This window comes from Phyllostomus discolor, chromosome 2 (genome assembly GCF_004126475.2).
Source record: "Phyllostomus discolor isolate MPI-MPIP mPhyDis1 chromosome 2, mPhyDis1.pri.v3, whole genome shotgun sequence".
NCBI lineage: Eukaryota > Metazoa > Chordata > Mammalia > Chiroptera > Phyllostomidae > Phyllostomus > Phyllostomus discolor.
The window spans coordinates 99,721,961-99,740,879 of record NC_040904.2 but is presented as its reverse complement, the minus strand read 5'-3'; the positions used below and the strand labels follow the sequence as shown (position 1 = coordinate 99,740,879).

At 36.7% G+C, this 18,919-nt stretch overlaps 1 protein-coding gene across 1 annotated transcript; it reads left to right on the top strand.

Moving 5' to 3' along the window:
- Positions 1-77: 77 nt before the first annotated feature.
- On the top strand, positions 78-18,135 carry LRRC58 (leucine rich repeat containing 58). The gene is made up of 4 exons (XM_028504681.2): positions 78-852; positions 8,482-8,610; positions 9,280-9,557; positions 12,253-18,135. The coding sequence occupies exons 1-4, from the start codon at positions 353-355 to the stop codon at positions 12,459-12,461; spliced, it is 1,116 nt and encodes a 371-aa protein (XP_028360482.1). The 5' UTR covers positions 78-352; the 3' UTR covers positions 12,462-18,135.
- The last annotated feature ends 784 nt before the right edge of the window (positions 18,136-18,919 follow it).

Here is an 18,919-nt window from a genome sequence, read left to right as displayed (position 1 = left end):
CAGGTGGCCTTGGACTACGGGGACACGTCACCAGGCAGGGGCTATATAAACCGCAGCTGTCCAAGCCTGACAGACCACACCAGACCCAGACAAAATCACCGCAGCCACCAGGCTTCTGCCCCGCCCAGCGCCGCAATTCCCTGCCGCGCACCACGTGAGACCGAGCCCCGCCCCAGAGCCCCGCCCCGATTTCACCGCCCAGCGTCGCGTGACTCAGCAAGGGCCCCTAGAGGGCTTCGCCAATTCCGATACCACACTCGGTTTAGGTTCCGGGCCGCCGCGGAGCTCCCGGCCTGTGGTTCGCGCACAGCGCGGTCTGGCTCGCCGGGACGCGCGTCCTGTCGTGGAAGGGATGCAGGATTCCGGAGCCGCAGTGACTACGGCAGGGGAGGCCGAGCTGAACTTGTCCCGCCTCAGCGTGTCCCCCGAGACGCTGGAGTCGGAGCTGGAGTCAAGGGGCGAAGAGCGGCGCGGCGCGCGGGAGGCGCTACTGCGGCTGCTGCTGCCGTACAACCGCCTGGTATCGCTGCCGCGGGCTCTCGGCAGGGGCTTCTCGCATCTCCAGCTGCTGGACGTGAGCGGCAACGCGTTGACCGCGTTGGGGCCGGAGCTGCTCGCTTTGCACGGCCTACGCACGCTACTGGCTAAGAACAACCGGCTCGGTGGGCCCGGGGCGCTTCCCAAGGGTCTGGCCCAGTCGCCTCTCTCTCGAAGCCTTCAAGTGCTCAACCTCAGCGGGAACTGCTTTCAAGTGGTGCCCCCGTCGGTGCTGGAGCTTCGTGCACTGCAGACCCTCAGCCTGGGCGGCAACCAGCTGCAGGCCATCCCGGCTGAGATCGAGAACTTGCAGAGGTGAGCGGGTCCCCGCCTGAGAGGAGAGAGCCCCTGGGCGCCAGGCCTGGCCTTAGCACCGTTTAGTTGGCTTATAACTATCTCCTTACGGGCTTTCCCTTTAACTTTTTGGCATTGAATACTACCCGGCCAGCTCAGGGAATCTAATAAGATAGTGTGTGTGACCGCCCTGGTATGTTGTATTTCCTCTGTGCAAAGAAGATTCGTCCTTACCTTAGATATTAGCAATCCCAGCATATGATTTTTTTCTTTCCTTTTCAAGTAGAGACTTTTACTTTTTCCCTTAGAGGAAGCACTTTACAGCTTCTCTGACGTACCCAAATTGCCAGCATCACTACTCTTGCACTTTGGGGCCATCATTCAGTAAAATAAATGTTACTTGAACCTGATAAGCATTGAGATGCTATGACAGTTGATCTGATAACTGGGATGGCCACTAGGGTTTCATCACACTATTCAGAACGGTGTTTAATTCAAAACGTATGAATTGTTTACTTCTGGAATTTTCCATTTAATATTTTCAGACCACAGTTGACCACAGGTAAGTGAAACTGGGGAAAACAAAACTGCAAATAAAAGGGAACTACTGCATTTGTGGAATTCAGTAAGCCATGCTTTTTGCCAGCACATATGGGCTCTCACTAATTATGTGTTGAGTGGATGCCGTGCCTCTGTACATATTGTTTTCCTTTTGCCTGTAATGCTGCCTGTTCCTGGCAAATTCCTATTCATCTTTAAAAATCAATCTTGAGGGTCATCTGTTTTCTTTCATTACTGCTTCCTGGGCAACTCCTAAATTATTACTTATACTGTACTTCCTCGTGTCACCATTGCATTTATCATAGTGATTATAATTCCTTATTTACAGGTCTGCCTCACCTACTAGATTATTTGGTTAATGTACATTGAATTAAATGGAAGGAAGAAGCAGAGACACAGGTAGCAAAAGTCCCCTAAATGTCCTGTGCAGGAGAGTGAAAAATAGAGCAAGAGCAAGTGTATTGTACAAAGTGAAAAAAGTATTGTCTGTAAAATTTAATTTTCACAGCCTTTATTGAATTTTCTGAGATAACAGAATGTTAGAGCTGAGAGGGACCTCAGAGTTAATTATAGCAGTGGTCCCCAACCTTTTTGGTACCAGGGACTGGTTTTTCCAAGGACAGGAGGCAGAGCTCAGGAGAGCTTCACCAGTGGTCTGGTTCCTAACAGGCCTTGGGCAGGTGCTGGTCCATGGCCTAGGGGTTGGGAACACAATTATAGTGAAAAGAACATTGGCCTGAGAATAAGAACTCTTGATGTCCCAGCCTTAGGCAAGTCACTTAACATGCTCTGACTACAGCCTCCTAATCTGCTAAATGAGGCATTTGGAGATGTCTCTTCATTTACTCCACATATCAGCAGATATTTGTGTAATACCTACCATGTATCAGGTGCTGGGGATACAGTGTGAACATGATCCTGCTCTCTTGAAACTAACACAGTATGAGAGACATTAAACCTCATTTATAGTTATAAGTTCTAGGAAGACATACAGAGTGCCTTGAAATGAAATAACAGAAGGGACTGTCTTAGTTTGGTTCTTGAGCAAGTAACATTTGAATTGAGTTTTTGTAAGAATTAACTAGGAGAGGGTGGGGTAGGATTAGTCAAAGTAAAAGGAACAACACAGATGAAAGCCCAGAGGCAAGAAGGACTGAAGGTCAAAGTTTTGAAGGGAGGACATTGTAGTAGAGCATAGTGACTAAGTAGCCAAGAGGGAAAGTGGCAAATGTATTTGGACCAGATTTCAGGCCATGCCAGATCTTAAAGGCCCTAATAAAGTTTCGTTTTTATGTTAAGTACACAGGGAGTTTTAAGCACCTCTCTCTTGTTGAGCTATGTAAGAGTGGAGTGGAGAGAAGGTGGACAGATGAGATTTTGAGGGCTGGTTAGAAGGAGGCTATTGTGAAATTAGATTGATGGTAGCTTGTAGCACGGTGATGCTAGGAGAGATAAATAGAAGGGTTTAAGAAAAATTTAGATGCAAAATTGACAAGCCTTGGTTTGTTCTGACTTTGGTGTTACATAATTCCAACCTTCTCATTTGAGTTTTCTCAGTATACTAAGAAATACCCAGGGCAGGTATTATTTTCATCATGTAAGGAAAAGGGTAGACAAAAATTCCCTTTATTGCTTACTTACAGCAAGGTGGACCCTATTATAGGTGCTTTAAATATGCTGTTTAACTCACCATAACCCTGTGAGATGAGAAGAAACTGAAGCTTTGAGACATTAGGTCATAAAAGCACAAAGTGAGTGGCATAATTGTTTTTGAGCTCTGGGATCTCTGACTCCAAACCCATGAATTTTCCACACTGACAGAGCAGGGCTAGAACCCAATTCTTCTGACTTTTCTTCTCTAGCATATATGATCAGGGGGATTGGTCAAAGCCACTACCTGCTTGAGCTGCTTTTCTGGGCTGATAACTGTTTTTCTGGGCTAATTACTGTGTGGGAATCTTTTTATGTCATTTTTCGTTGTATGCGCCATTTCTCTTTATTGATAAGAGTCATAAAGATTTAGGTCATGCTCCAAATATAAAGTCGTTGAGTGTAGGCTTAGAGGGTCATGTAATAGAAATTTACACTTAGAAATAGAAACAGCCTAAGCAGTGGCCTCATTTACCCTCTTCTTTTTACAGATGGGGAAACTGAGATTTAGTTATTGATGACTTGCTTGAGGCCAGATAGTGACAGTTGAGATAAATGTGATTAGTCTGTAAAGGCTGCTTCCAACTCACTAAAACAGTGCATTAAAGTTTTGAAAATGTAGAGATGGTGATCAGTCACTTAAACCCCAGGTGGCTTTCCTATAATACCATCTTCTCTTAGAATGGGACTCCCTAGACCTCATATGTAACCCTGATGTACATTGTCTACTATGCCATGTTGTTGTATAAACCACATCAGGTGTTTCTGGATGTTAGGAAGATACCTTCCCTCTTTAACTGCAATTTAAAAATTTTTTTTGCTGAGTATATAATCCATGTAAAGGTTTCCTTTCTTTCCAGTCTTCACTCAGGAAGGAATAACACATACATACAATAGGCTAAATTGGTGTAATTAACCCCTTCAGATTAGCAGAGTGTCTTCCTGTATGTTTTCTGTACTTTGTTAATCTTTTTCCCTAGTGACAAAATCTTTTTTTTAATGAGGTATAATGAATAAGTAGGCGCTGAAAATTTATTTTTATGATTAACTTCATTCCCTTGGAGTAAATTAGTCTTAGTGAGAGCCTTGAGGTTGTGGATGTAGATACTTAACATCAAAGTAGGGGGTTATTCGTCAACAAGTAGATGTAATACCTGTTTGGTAATATATGGAGAAACTTTTGTTTTCATAATGTTGAAAAAGTAGGTGTAATTAGTATTTGACCTGTTTTCTATGACCTCTTATCTTATTCCTCTCAATTAGCTTAGACTCTTAATAACGTACTACTCAATGGTTATTTTAAAAAATGAAAGCTTCAGGACTGTTTGGTATCCAGGAGTCTAGACATTTGGAAGGTAGTTTTGAGCACAAGTGAGTTTCATTTGCTACCATTTCTCACAATATTTTCTGTTCAAGTAATTCTTTCCTTTTTCTGTTCATGACCCTTCTCTCACTGTGCTTGATGTGGTTTTAGAAATTGAAGGTTAGAGGACTGTGTCAAAAGCAAAAGCTAAATAAATATTCATGCTCTGGGATATTTTGAAGCTAGTGTGCAGTAAACAAATTGATATCTTATGAAAGAAGTGATTGGATCAGATGATAAATAGAATGTGTTCAAGTTTAAATAAAAACTTTTCATCCCATTTAGAGTCACATACTGAGTTTTTCTGTGGCTCTCAAGTTCTTTTCTCAGACTTCTTTTATTGCCTTAGATTTGGACAAGTATCAAGAGATGATTGCTCCATCTGTGTTTCTATTTTTGAACATACAATGTTCTTTAAAGCCTGTGGTGAATGGTGGTATTTGAAAATGATTCAATATGGAGATGCTCTCTCAAGAAAATTACTTTCTTTATCCATAAATGTATGGTTCTTATAGATATCATGTATCTATCATAAAAGTTGATTGGCATTAAGGGACCCTTAGTGTATTTTTTTCAGTGGGTCATTGGCCTTTGCTAGAGAAAAGCCACCCACTTCAGTATCCCTAAGGATTCAGAGAAGTGGAATACTTTTCAGGAAATAAAACTAAGATTGGTCTCTTAATGATAAACAGAAAGGGAAAAGAAGAATTCTACAAAATTTGTCACACTGAAAGAATACAATTGTTCTAAACCTGATGAAGAGGGGTGCAATGCCGACAAACCCAAGAACTTTTAAATACTAAAGTTTTGCTTTAAAGTCAACAATAGTTTCACCCTACATAAAAGCATGTTTGGGAAGAATAGAGTATACTTAAGAAATTTAATTTCCACAAATCATTTAAAGGCTTCAAGTCCCTAGAACTTTGGGAATTATTTGTGTTTCAAAGTGAGAAGTAAGCCTGAAAGTGTAAATTTAATATGCTAGTTGTGTAATCTGATTAATGATACCTATCAATTGCAAAAGAGAATTGATATGTCAAAATTATGGGTTTGGTTATATTTTAGAACATCAGTTCCTTCTCTGCCAAGTCACAGTAACTACCAAGGCTTGGCATCCTTTGTCTGTATTCCTCCCCACTCACTCCAAAGTATTGAAAGAAAGATACTAAGTAGTAACTGACCACCAGATACTAGTTTCTCTGGTGAAATGACTTAAGGTTCTTGACTTAAACAAATAGAAAACACAATATTTAAATTTTCTCTCAGACTCTCTTTCCCTTTTCTTCTCTCCTTCAGTAATGCAAGTTGTTACCTAACTGTTGAATTCTGTATAAAAAGGACTTCCAAGTTTGCTAGTTTTTTTTTTTCCAGATAGGCTTCTCTTTTTCCAGGGTAGGTTCTGTTTTGGGAGCTCCAGATATTCTGTTCTGTTCTATTCTATTCTAGTAGCTCTCACCATTGAAAAATAGAGATTTCTGAAGAACTTAGCATTCACCTACACTATTTTGTTAGGATCAAAAAATCCTAACAAAAGGAAATCTGAAGAACTTAGCATTCACCTACACTATTTTGTTAGGATCAAAAAATCCTAACAAAAGGAAATCCTAGGAAGTTTTTTCACCACTGCTAAGACATTTACATATAGGAGAATTCAGTCTTGTATACAATTGATTTTTTAAATCCTCATCTTGGACATATATTTTTTATTGATTTTAGAGAGAGAGGAAGGGAGAGAAAGAAAGAGGGTGTGAAGGATAAATATTGATTGGTCACCGCCTGTACAGACCCCAATTGGGGACTGTACCATCAACCTAGGTATGTGCCCTGAGTGGGAATTGAACCCACAACCTTTTGGTGCACAGGATGACGCTCCAACTGACTGATCCACCTGGTCAGGGCCAGACATTTGATTTTTTTTTATACAAGGCAGTGTTTGAAAGACAAAAAAGTAACATTGGAATTAAAGTTGTCTGCTTTTACTAAGCCTTATAAATCTAAAACATTTACAAAATCAGAAATAGAAAAGGAATATCTTTAATATATTTTTTAAATGCCAAAACTTCAAATTCAGTTTGGCTTTTGAATCACCACATATCAATGAAGGCAAGATTTTGAAGTACAGATAAAAAAATTCAACAAAGGAAGAAACTATACACAGAAAATACATATAATAAGGCAATCTATAAAGGACTTTAAAATAAGTATGTTTCCTAACTTCAGAAAGGTAAAGGAGGGTATTTCATCAATTAAATAAGTTCAAAAAATGGATAATTATGAAAACCCCAATTAGAATTCCTAGAAATGAAAAAAATGTACTTATGACCTCAGTAGGCTGAATGATAGATTGTAACACAAAAAGAAAAATGGAAAGTATGAAAAATGTTAAGAGACATGGAGAATTGATCCTAAAGTTCCACTGCTGTTCACTAGGAATCCTAGAAAAGAGACTAGAGAATATGCAGAAAAGGCAATGTTTGAAATAACAGTAGCTGAGATTTTTCCACAGTTAAAAGGAGTGCCTTAAACTGGTATCTTGACACGTGATGAAACTTCAGAACAATAAGGTTAAAGAAAGAAAATAGACCCTAAAAGCTCCTAATAATAATAAAAAACAGATTATCTACAAAGGAGCAATAGTAATACTGGCTGAAATAAGATGATGAATCAGTAGCTTCCTAGTGCTAAGGAAAAGTAAATGTCAGTGTAGAATTTGATGCCCAGCCAAGTTATTTATTACTCAGGAGTGGGCCTTGGGCAGTAAAAATGTTAGAGATGAAAGACAGACTTAACTGTGTTGGGTCTTTGCTGAAAGAACTTCTGATGGTCGTACTTGAGTTATACTCTAGAACAGCAGTTTCAACCTTTTTCAACTCATGGCACACATAAACTAATTATTAAAATTGTGCAACATTAAAAAATAGATTTTTTACCAATCTGACCAAAAAAAAGTAGATATGTTTGATTCATTCACACCAGATGGCTATTGTTGTGTTGGCTGTTGTCATTTTTTTTATTTAACAGTCTTAAGTGAAAAAGAGGTCAGTGCTCTAGAAGGATGACTTGCTTTTTGTGTGGAAAATAGCTGCTGAAGTGAGAGAGGAGTCTGATGGGAAGCGTGCCAGCAGGAAGAGCAGACTGGAACCTAATGTAGCAGTCCAGAAGTGAAATGGTAGAGATTTGCTTCGTACATCTTTTTCTGTCTCATTTCTTTTAAATGTATTGGGGTATTTCTATTTTAAGGGTAACTCTTGTGAAGAGCTCACCCAACTTGATAAAATTCAAAATTCAGAGGTCTGAAGGATCCTCTGAACTGGTCTTCCTAGACTCTCTCTCTGACCTGCATGACTAGCACTGCCCGTTTCTGTCTCTCTGATCTACCCACACTGGCTGTGTTCCTCTTTCACAACACAAGCATTTTTCCATCTTGGATTTGTACTCAGTCATTTCATTCAGATCGCTGTGCAAATGTCATCTCCTATAGGTAACCTTTTATGATCACCCTGTTTAGAATATGACTTTCATTACCACTGATGACCTCTCTTTCCTTATAGCACTTATAGCTTTCTGGCAAAATATATAAATTCATTGATTTATTATTTGTTTCTCTGGATGCAAGCTACTGAAGGTCAAGCATTCAGTCTTCCACTATATTTCTTAGAATGTCGCATGGTATGTGTCTGGTTCATATTTGTTGGCTAGGTACTTTACATGATATATAATAATAATACTCCATTTTAAAGAAGAGGAAACTGGAGCATAATGAGATTAAGTACCTGGCCCAAATTCTTACACTGGTAAGTCGTAGAGCTGGAATTAAATGAAATAAATACTAACAATAATTAAATCAATAGGTAATATTGATAGTATTGTCTCTATATTAGCGTGTCTTGTCTGCTTACCTATAATATAAGCTTCCTGAAGATTGCATTATTTCTTTAGAGACTAAATAGCACAAAGCAAATCCTAAATAAAACATTTGCTAAATGAATAGATGAAATGTGTTCATTGTAATAAAAGGCAATGGGGTATCTTATCTAGCTTTGGTTTGTTTACTTTTTGTTCATTTTTCTTTGCAGTTTAGAGTGTTTATATCTTGGAGGAAACTTCATCAAAGAAATCCCACCAGAATTAGCAAATCTGCCTTCTCTGACTTACTTGGTATTATGTGACAACAAAATCCAAAGCGTGCCTCCTCAGCTTTCACAGTGAGTAGTTTCAGGCAGTGGATGTATACATAGAAATGCATGCTTACGAATTATTGTTTTCCATTCACCTACATGTTTTATATGTAGAAAAAATTAGGTATTCTCAAGGTAAATGATACTTGAGAATTGTAGTTCTGAGGTTTGCTGTGAATTAGGTTACTTATTTTTAATGTTACTTTTAAATGCTCTGGTTTATTCCTTACAATATTTGTTTAGCCTGTGTTCTATAATCAAAAACAGAGTATTCATTTGGCAGAGATTTCCCAGGCTTTATGAGACTTTGTTGATTTTATATTTGATATGAAGCATTCCTGTCCTAATGAGATAATGTGAAGGATCTTGATTCATGTTGCATTTGGAATCTTTCCTTTTTTGGTTATCTGAATGAGAAAACATTCCTCCCTCCAAAATCTTTAAATCTAGCATTTATAGTTCATCTCGTACATCAAAATACTCTGAGTATTCTAAACACTCTGAGATTCCATGGGCAAAAGCTCTTCATGGCATTTACAAATCTGCACTCTGATCTAGTTTCAGCACTTTTTAATTGTACTTGCATTGACCTTAATGTTAATTGCTCATTCTTACAGGGAAACCAAATTCTTCACTTAATTTTCTTGGTAGTAATGTTGCTTACGGCCATTGGTTTTTGTGCTGCATTCATTCTAGGTTGCATTCACTTCGTTCCCTCAGTCTTCACAATAACTTGGTGACATACCTGCCTCGAGAGATCCTCAACCTTATTCATTTGGAAGAATTGAGTTTGCGAGGAAATCCGTTGGTTGTTCGTTTTGTTAGAGATTTAACCTATGACCCTCCAACTCTCCTGGAATTAGCTGCACGGACCATTAAAATTCGAAATATTTCCTACACTCCCTGTGATCTTCCTAGGAATCTTCTTAGATACTTGAGTTTAGCCAGCAATTGCCCAAACCCAAAGTGTGGAGGTAAGTTAATTTAGTGTCTTTGTTTCCCATTCATTTAGCTGTTGTTAAAGTTGATGGTCTCAGTGTTTGGTTTTTTTTTTAATCCATTGCTGTCTTTCAGTGAAAGGCAGTTAGTCTCTGTTTCTGTTTCCCTCATCCTTCCACCGGAAACGAAGACACTTCACCCTTTCGGGATTTCTTTCTATTTTTCTTTCATAGTACTTTATGATTCATACACAAGGAAAACATCCAGAAAGTCTCCCTCTGTCTTGGAACTGTCATAAAATTTATAAAATGAGAGGAAACAGAAAAGAAGCACAATAGTCCTAATTGCTTAAAAGGAATCTCTAAAATATTTGGCTACCTTTTATATTTTTTTGAGGAACACACCATTCTTAGTATCAGGTACCTTTATAGAGTGTGGTTCAAGATATATGAGAATAGGCAGAATGGGTGCCTGTTTCAGCATGTACCCTGGAATTGTATATTCTTTTAAATCATGGTTCAGAATTTCTTCAATTTAGAGCACTTAAAGAGAATTAAACAAATGATATATATAAGGCAAAGTGAAGTGGGAATTCAGTGTACTATTGAAATCAAAGGAGTGGGAGAATATAGTTAATCAGATCTGGAAAAGAGATGATTCTTGAAGTATGAGTTAGATTTTGATAGGGTAAGATTGAGAATAAGAAACTTTTCAGATGGAAAGAATATAATTGGAGACAAGACAGAGTGGGGCAGAATGTTGCATAAGTAATAATTAGGTTCAAATACACAGAGGAGGAATAAGAGAAAAGACTTTATAAAAGATACATTGAGACCAGGTTATGAAGGACCTGCACTGTCAGGAGCTATGGGTGGGAGTTGGTGATGACAGCGGGTAATTTTATTCTGGCTCCCTCATAAAAGACTACTTCTAAAAAAATCCAGTTTGCTGGGAGTGCAGAAAGGTTTTTACTGTTGGATAAATGTAGGTGTTAAGGAAATGTGTAATGATGATCAGATTTTTTTCTAAGTCCCATCATGTCTTGAAACCATTGTAAGGTTTAAAAAGGAGAAAATGGTTTAAGCTCCTCAAAAGATGTCAAAAGAGAAAAAAGACACTTTGGTTTAAACAAGACAGTATTCTGGGCCCTTGCTGGCCACTCACTCTTACAAGTAGAGGTTGCTGTGCTGAGCTAATAAAGCAGAGGTGCTTAAGCTTCTCTCTGGTGCTCTTTCCTAAGCTGGCTTTAACCGTGGCAAAGGTCAGCATTCACAGCGGCCTTCTGGCTTAGCAGTCTGTATCTACTCCCTTTAAATCTCTCCTTTTCTGGAAATGGAGCTCTACAAGAATTCTCTTCTCTCAGTTATTTCTGAGTTAATTCTTCAGTATAATGATGTATTATTTATCTTAGGAACAAAAATACATTTAAAATTAATAGTTTAAAATTTGAGATACTATATAAAATGAGTCATTGACATTTTTTCCCCTCAGACTCATTACTTACTGAACTCTAAACAAAAGTAATTTTCTATTTTGTGAGATGTTTTCTTTGGATAGTCTGACATCTGACAAATGACAACATAATATTGTACTGTTTTAGTTTATGGTAACTACAATACTTTATTGTGTTGTTTCTACTTGTTTTCAGGAATGTAACACATTTTGAGGGGTGTCATAAAAATACTAATTGACCAGTTTATTGAATTTATCTACTTTCTTAGATTGTTTAAAGTAATGTACCTTGACTTTCTTTTTTTAAATTAAAAAGTTAATGGGGAAAGTATTGGGAAAATTAATAGAAATTATTATTTCTCCTCTGCTTGGGGCACATATTTTTGTTTTGGTCCTTTATGTGACTGACACACACAGAGTACTTGGTGCCAAAAGAAAGGTAGGTAAGGTAGAGAGGTTGAGATTCCTCCCTAGAGAGATGATAAGGCCCAGAGTCCTGGATATTCCCATTATGCTGCCGCCATCGTGCCGGCCTGGTTAGAGACGTGCAGTTTCCTTAAGAGGCAGCTAGAATCCTGAATGTACCAACCCCTGCTTTCCTCTCAGCTCTGACTGTGCTTTTACTTAACTCATGGGCCACAGTTCAGGATCGCCATAGAATCAAAATTAGGAATGAAAAGAGCTGAATACTAGTTTCAGTCTACCTAACAATATATAATTGTGTGAAAATCATATGTGACCATTAGTGAAATAGTTTTGAAATCTGTAGATTTAGAACCAGTGGAAATATGAGGTAACATTTTGTTTTTTGTTTTTGTTTTTTTCATTTTGCTTTTCAATACATAAGAATGGGTACCAAAAAATCGTCTCCTTTCTGCAAATTTTGAAGGTCTGTGGGGTTTTTAAAATTTCTTGACTGTAACTAACACCAAGGAGTGGCTTGACTTATGGAGGAAGGGCACTCAAGGTATCCTGTAATCTCTATCAGGCACTATCCACCAAATTACCCAGAGAAAACAAGCCAAATAAAGTGTCCTTTTAATACCAGCTCCCTTTAAGATAAATATCTTGGCTTTCTCTTTGCTGCCAAATTGGCATCCCTAAGACCTTCTAGTGTTTCTGTAAACAGCCATAGAAACATGTACTGGCTCTGCTTAAGATTCACAAAAGAGAAGATTGTATATGACTTATTTTTCAGAATGGTAGAGAAATAGTTGAAAAACAAACTGTGACTCTTTGCTTTGTAATGATTACCTTATACTTATTTCTCCTCTCCAGGGGTCTACTTTGACTGCTGTGTCAGACAAATAAAATTTGTGGACTTCTGTGGGAAGTACCGCCTCCCCTTGATGCACTATTTGTGTTCGCCAGCTTGCTCTTCCCCTTGCAGCTCCACCTCTCACAGCTCCACATCCCAGAGTGACACTGACTCGGAGGATGAAGCTGGTGTTGCTGCTCACAGAATGCAGAAAGTTCTTCTTGGTTGAAAGGAGTGTGGGGTGGTGTGAAACACTAAAAGACTGAGAGAAGGTAGTTAGAAAAGAAAATAGACTTCGAAGTTAAAGAAACATTATTATCATTTTGAATGCTCATGAAAGAATCAGAGATGATATAAAAGACTTTATCTACCCAATTGGCAGGAATAAGACCAGTTCCATTTTAGGATTCTTTGAATATAATTCAACTCTGAAGGCAGTTTCAGATTTGGCTGATTATTCACTCACAGCAGACGAGAACCTCACAGCAGACAAGAACCTTCTGAAGAGCAGTGCTGTGATAAACCATGAGTGTTGTAACTTGTGACAGTTGCGATGAAGAAAGAAATGATCAAATCTGTGATTATTACCAAAGTTGTCCTTGGGTATAGGTTGAACACTACACAGTAATGGGATTAACCCTCCTTTTTTTAAGTATTGCTCATACATCTAGATTACAGAGCTATTCAGATAAGCTCACAGACCTAAACCTTTCTGACCTACTAACTAGTAAAATAGGGGATATAACTTTATGTGTGATCTTAAAACTTTTCAGTTCTGCTCCTTTATTTTATGATTGCTGTTACCCTTAGGTAATCCAGCAATGACTGCTATAGTGCCTTAAATCCTAGCTAGGATTTAAAAGTTTATTCAAGAAATGATGTCAGAACAGCCTGCCATACTATGCAGAACACTTTGAAATATGCTTCAACAGAACTAGGTAAACAGCTGTATATCTGACATCTGAGGTCATGGCCACCTTAACTTCATTTTTTGCTTAACCATGAAGTAATTGCCTAGCAAATCACTGTTACACTTAGTGGGAGACCATAGTCCTGATCAGTCTGTTGATTGTAAGAGAATAATAGTTTTTGATTGAAAAATCGGTCAGATTTCTTTTCACAGGAAAGAGATATAAGTTAGGAAAGCTTCTTTATATCTTACATTAAAGGAGTGGGAAAGTGACTTAAAAATTTTAATAGATATGGCTCCATCGCCTATGTGTATTGAAACACTAGAAAAACATTACAACAAACCAAGTAAAAATTTGGGGCAGCAGTCATTATGTTTATACACAATAGAACAATTTTCTAAACCAGTTTAACCATGGAATATTCTTTGAAAATTATTGATGACAAACAAAAAATTATTAATCCTTCAAGTATAGCAGAAAAAATGGTTTCACAGATGACTTGCTATTAGAAATTACATTGTTATTAATTTAATATGCAATAAAAATTAAATAATGGTCTAATTACAAGTTGATATTAAAAAATAAAATACACAGAACATACTAACAATCCTTAGATCATTAACCTATAATAACATGATGGTTTGTTGGTAAATGTTACTTATATAGCAATAAGCAGGTAAGAGGTACATTAGAACAGGAAATGATCTCCATTCTCAGTTGTTGGCATTCATAAATGGGTACATTTCTCCAAAGCAGATTGTTTTACAATAATATGTATGTGTATTAGGTTTATGTCATATATATTATTTTTTATCTTAGAAGAAAATACACTGTAGGATAGTTCAGGGTTCGTTTGTTTTATTATATGTTGATTCATGAAACATGAGAGTTTCATGACTGCAGTTGTGAAACGCTGCTATAGAGTAAATCCCTTCCCCTTGTTCCAACGTAGTAAGATTCTTTCTTTTCAGAAATTTTCTATGTGTATAGAATTAATCTAGTATATTCCTACTGCCTAGCAAAGTAGTACATGGGTGATTGTATCTTACAGTGGAGGTAATAGAAAGTCTTTGTTTACTTCTCCATCTGAGCCACAGCAACCTACATATTACAAACCTAGGACAGGTAAAGTTGACTTAGGTAGTGTCTAAGTGGAAAGCTCAGAATGTTTCATTAGTGACTTAAATACACAAAATATTTTTATAGAAAATAAATAATGTAGTCATAGTAAAATATTAGGAGCAAATTTTTCTGGTTTAAATGCCTCAGTTTACTTCCAAATTCATTACCAGCTTGACCTAACAGCTTGGGTAACCTGAGAGTTAGTTTCTAAAATAAATGGGTTGGTATATAAATAAGGTGTTTGACTTTACATACCTTTTTCTAGCTTCTCACAAAAAATATACACTGTTTGAGCTTTTACAGATATAAGTAGATCTAACCAGAAACTGTCTACCTTTGCTCTATGATGTAGATATAAACCATAGTATAAAACACCTTTCTATGGAAAGATATAAAATATCTTTCCACAAAATGTTTCCTGTGGTTCTCTATATGTACATTTGAAGACCTAAGATCAGTGTTCAGCTGTCTTTGGTGACTTACTGAAATCTACAGTATAGCTATTCTATCTTTCTTTTTTTTTTAATCTTTGGCAAGAGCTTTTTACCTTTTAACCTTTTATAAGAGCTGCTAGTAATTTCTAAGATTTTCCTTGTTTTTCCCTCCCCCACCTTTCCTTTTTTCATAACTGGTGACTGCAGAAATTAAACCAGAAGGTGGAAACCAGATATTTAGCGCCCGAATCATATAGCTGACTATGTATATAAAATGATAGGTCGTATCTCTTTAGTTGTTAAGTTACATATTTGTGTTTAAACTATACTTAAGCTTTCTGTAGTTTTTGAGATGTATAGAATCTACTAATTTTCAAAATGAAATAAGTGGGTTTTTTTTTTATCTTGGGCAATTCTAGTGACCAAAATTTATGTGTATAAAACTACTAAACCAAAGCATTACTGTGTTTGGAATGAAATTATTCAGTGCTAATATTTAAGACTGAAATATGTTGCACATTCTTAGCAATTCTTATTCCTAAAATCCAGTTCTCAGTGTCACCAAACTGGTTGTGAAATAGTCCTAGGATTTCAGGAAATAGGAAGATTAGCCAATACAGAATTTTGCTTTCATGGCGCCAGAGAATGGCTGAGCTAATGAGTTCTCGGTATTCCCTGTATTTTGAGTAGAAGAGGTAGCCCTGAGGGTTACTATTCATATTTTATTTCTCCAGGATTATCTCTTATTCTAAAATTCTTGATACTTGGAACTTTAAGTTACAAAATTTAAAAGAAAAGACTTGCATTGTAAATTGTGCCTCAAATTTGAGAAATTTTTCTATTGATGTAAATAAAAGTTAAAGGCAGTTCACACTAGTGCAGTGTGACACACAGTTCAACCAAACATTGTGAATATCAGTTTTAAATGAAAGAAGAGACAGAAAGGGGTCACTGCTGGAGTGGGAATGAAAGCAGTCTTTAAAAGCAACAAATGGCAGGCAAGTAGAAGCCACCAGGCATATCCCTGAGCAAAGAAATTTCTTTAATAGTGAATTGTTTTAAAATTAAGTGGCCCACTGACTACCATCTGAAAGCCTTTCTCATTAATTTCTTTTGTTTCTGCTATTAGGATATTGTCCACAACCCTCCATAATGAAGGGCCAGCAAATAATAGGATTTTCTTATAACCAACCTTGCTCTTTCCAAAGGGAGAAAGTAATACCTTATTAACCTGGAATTTATGGTACAGTCTTGATTAATGTTTACCTGTTCACTATGTAAAAAAAGAAAACCTATAATTCCTGCAAATAAATTTTTAAGGCATTTTTAAGGCAAAAGTTACTCTAAATAAGGGACCATTTGTAGGCAACATATTGTATATAAAATTATGCTGCATTTATTTAGAAATATCTCATATTTAACTAAAAGATGTACTTATCCAAAATAGAGATTTTATTACAGCAGTATAATAGTCCAAAATAGTGAGCCGGGCATTTAACAACAGTAAAAGCTATTATATAGGTGTTTGGGCAGCATGATCTGCAATACATAGTTCTGATTTCTTTTATATAGAAGTACTTGACCTTCACTGTATCTATTTTAAGCACTATACTCTGTAACATTAATGTGATGAATTTAATAGCATCCAATTTTATATTTTCATTATAGTCATGATTATTTTAAAGGTAGCATTGTTTTCATTTGTGCTCAGAAAAGTATGTGCCTTATTTAAATCCTCCACTCTATACCCAAAGTTGGAGGAACTCTGTCATTTAATAAGTTCTTTGTGACAGTTTTGTCACCCTTTGCATTTGACTTGGGGGAGAAAAACTGATTCTAAGGGATTTCTTTCGCTAAAATGGGGCCTAATATCTGAGTCTAGGGCTTCTGGAAAGGGAATCCTAATGAGGCATACTCTCAGAAGGTCAAAGCCATAAGGATAGAGTACCCTGAAATAAAACCAGTGAAAAGGTATGTTCTCTTTGATATTATTTTATAAGGAAAATTTATGTGCTTCCACTAAGGGGTGATAGCAGTTCCTAACCAGCTTCGTAATAACAACATCATATAAAGATATTATTGGCATGAGGCCTAGCATATTTTTTGAGTGGCTCCTCTATGATATTAGATTGAGGGGGTATGTTTTAATATTTTTACATGTAAATGTCTTCATTCTTTTTCTCTCTCCTTGGTCCACATTTACCAAGAAGGATGTAGAGCAGGGGTGTCATTTTCACTGGGGGCCACATCAGCCTCACAGTTGCCTTCACAGGGCCAAATGTAATTTTAGGGCTGTGTAAATGTAACTACTTAACAGTTAAGCAAGAGCTTGGTGCTGCCACAGAGTAGAAACCAGGTGCCTGGCTGGATAAAACAATGTGTAGGGCCAGATTCGGCCTGTGGGCCTTGTGTTTGCCACCTGTGATGTAGAGAATAACAATTCACTAACAACAGACATTATACATTATTGGACATTTACAGGGTAGTATTGATTTGGGTGCTACTAGACTTATCTAGAATTGTTCTGTCTCAGTTTATCACAAGAGACAGTATTCAATTTTGTAAATATTAATATTAAAATTATTTACTCTAATGAGGGTTTTTGTTTGTCATTTTTTAATACCATCATACCAGAAAGCCATGGTTCCTGAAGAGACTATCTGAATTTAGCAGAACTTATTTCTTCCTTTGGCTGTGAACAAATTGGATAAAATTGTTTTATACTAATTCCCATCAGGAGAAGAAACTAGAATAAAATGGACCTTTCTATTGCTAGTACTACAAAAACATTACTAAATTGGTCAATACTTCTGTCTGCTACTGATGTTTTAAGAGAATCCTTTTACTAACATAAATGGTTGACATTGTATTATTGGTAAGGAATGTTAAACTCAGTGATCACTTTACAATAATCATGGAGAGACCAGTGTGCCTATAATTGGTGTTTATTGTATTTCTGAACTCACTTTATATTCATGAGAAACAAACAATGGGAGGAATATTTTAAATCATCAGTATTTTAACTTTTTATAAAGTTTGGGACTTTAAAGTATCAACAAAAGATGTTGGAAATATATGTGCTTTAGTCAAATTACATTTAATCTGATTTTTAAATTTTCCGTATTTGAATCTTGTGAATTAGAAGTATCTATATAGGTATATATACATTTAAAAATAGTAATGATAAATTCAGCAATGATTAATTAAGTTTTATTACAAGATACAGTTTATTGCATCAAATTTTGTATTACCTTGTAATGGTAAATGTTCTAGAAAGAATATTTAAGCCACTTCAATTCTATACATATCACCTTTATTCTCCCAGGACACATGAAAGAATGTGCTATTACATTAACTAGCCCTCTGTGTGTATTTTGCCATATCAAACACTGTGCCATATTGTATTAAAAGTGTCTTACTGGAATTTGATTCTGTACTCTGGAAAAGTAATCATATTTTAGTTTTAATTGATGATCATTTATGTTTTTATAAACTAAAATCCTTATAATGTTGGTATTTGCCTGATTACTTATTATATCATTGCTCATCTGTTTATCGAATTGTCTCAGTACATGAATGTGTACATTAAGTATATAGTAACATTTACTGTCTGTGCTAGATGCAAGGGATAAACGATGAGTTAGACCAGATCCCTTTCTACTAGAGTTCCTTCTGCTTCCACAGTCTTAGATTTATGGATGCATGCTCCAGTAAGAAATAGGTGAGGTCATTTTGCTAACTAAGGTCAGTTAATTTTTGCATTTTGTTGTTTGAAATTTGCTGAGTTGGAAAAACTCAGCACTTCTCTGATTAGTATATAGGAAAGCTTCTTAGTGAAGATAGGCTTAGAAATTTGAGGGCACAAGAGAAGAAAACCATTGTGTGTAACTGATCTCTTTGCTTTCCTGAGGATAAAACTGTGCCCTAATCTTCCCAGTTGGGGGTGTTCTCTTTAGAACAAGTGTCAGCAGAAAATTTTCTTCTCTAATGGGTTGTCTAAGTCTATAGAACCAAACAGAAGGCCACACTTTTCAGGGACTATGTGAGACTTGGATATGTTCCATCACATCAGTCACTGCCAGCTTTAGGAAAAATTCCATCAGCACTCTACCTAGAATGTTAGCTAGAAGAAACTTGAAAGATCTATAATTGACTCACTCATTTGTGAGATAAAAACATTTAAGCCCAGAGAGACTTCTCCAAAATTTCACATGGCTGAA

Bases quoted from the DNA above. Each gene is read 5' to 3' on its own strand.
- LRRC58 (XM_028504681.2), top strand. From the start codon at position 353: ATGCAGGATTCCGGAGCCGCAGTGACTACGGCAGGGGAGGCCGAGCTG. The intron at 853-8,481 runs GTGAGCGGGTCC...TTTTCTTTGCAG, and splicing joins GAGATCGAGAACTTGCAGAG to TTTAGAGTGTTTATATCTTG. The intron at 8,611-9,279 runs GTGAGTAGTTTC...CATTCATTCTAG, and splicing joins GTGCCTCCTCAGCTTTCACA to GTTGCATTCACTTCGTTCCC.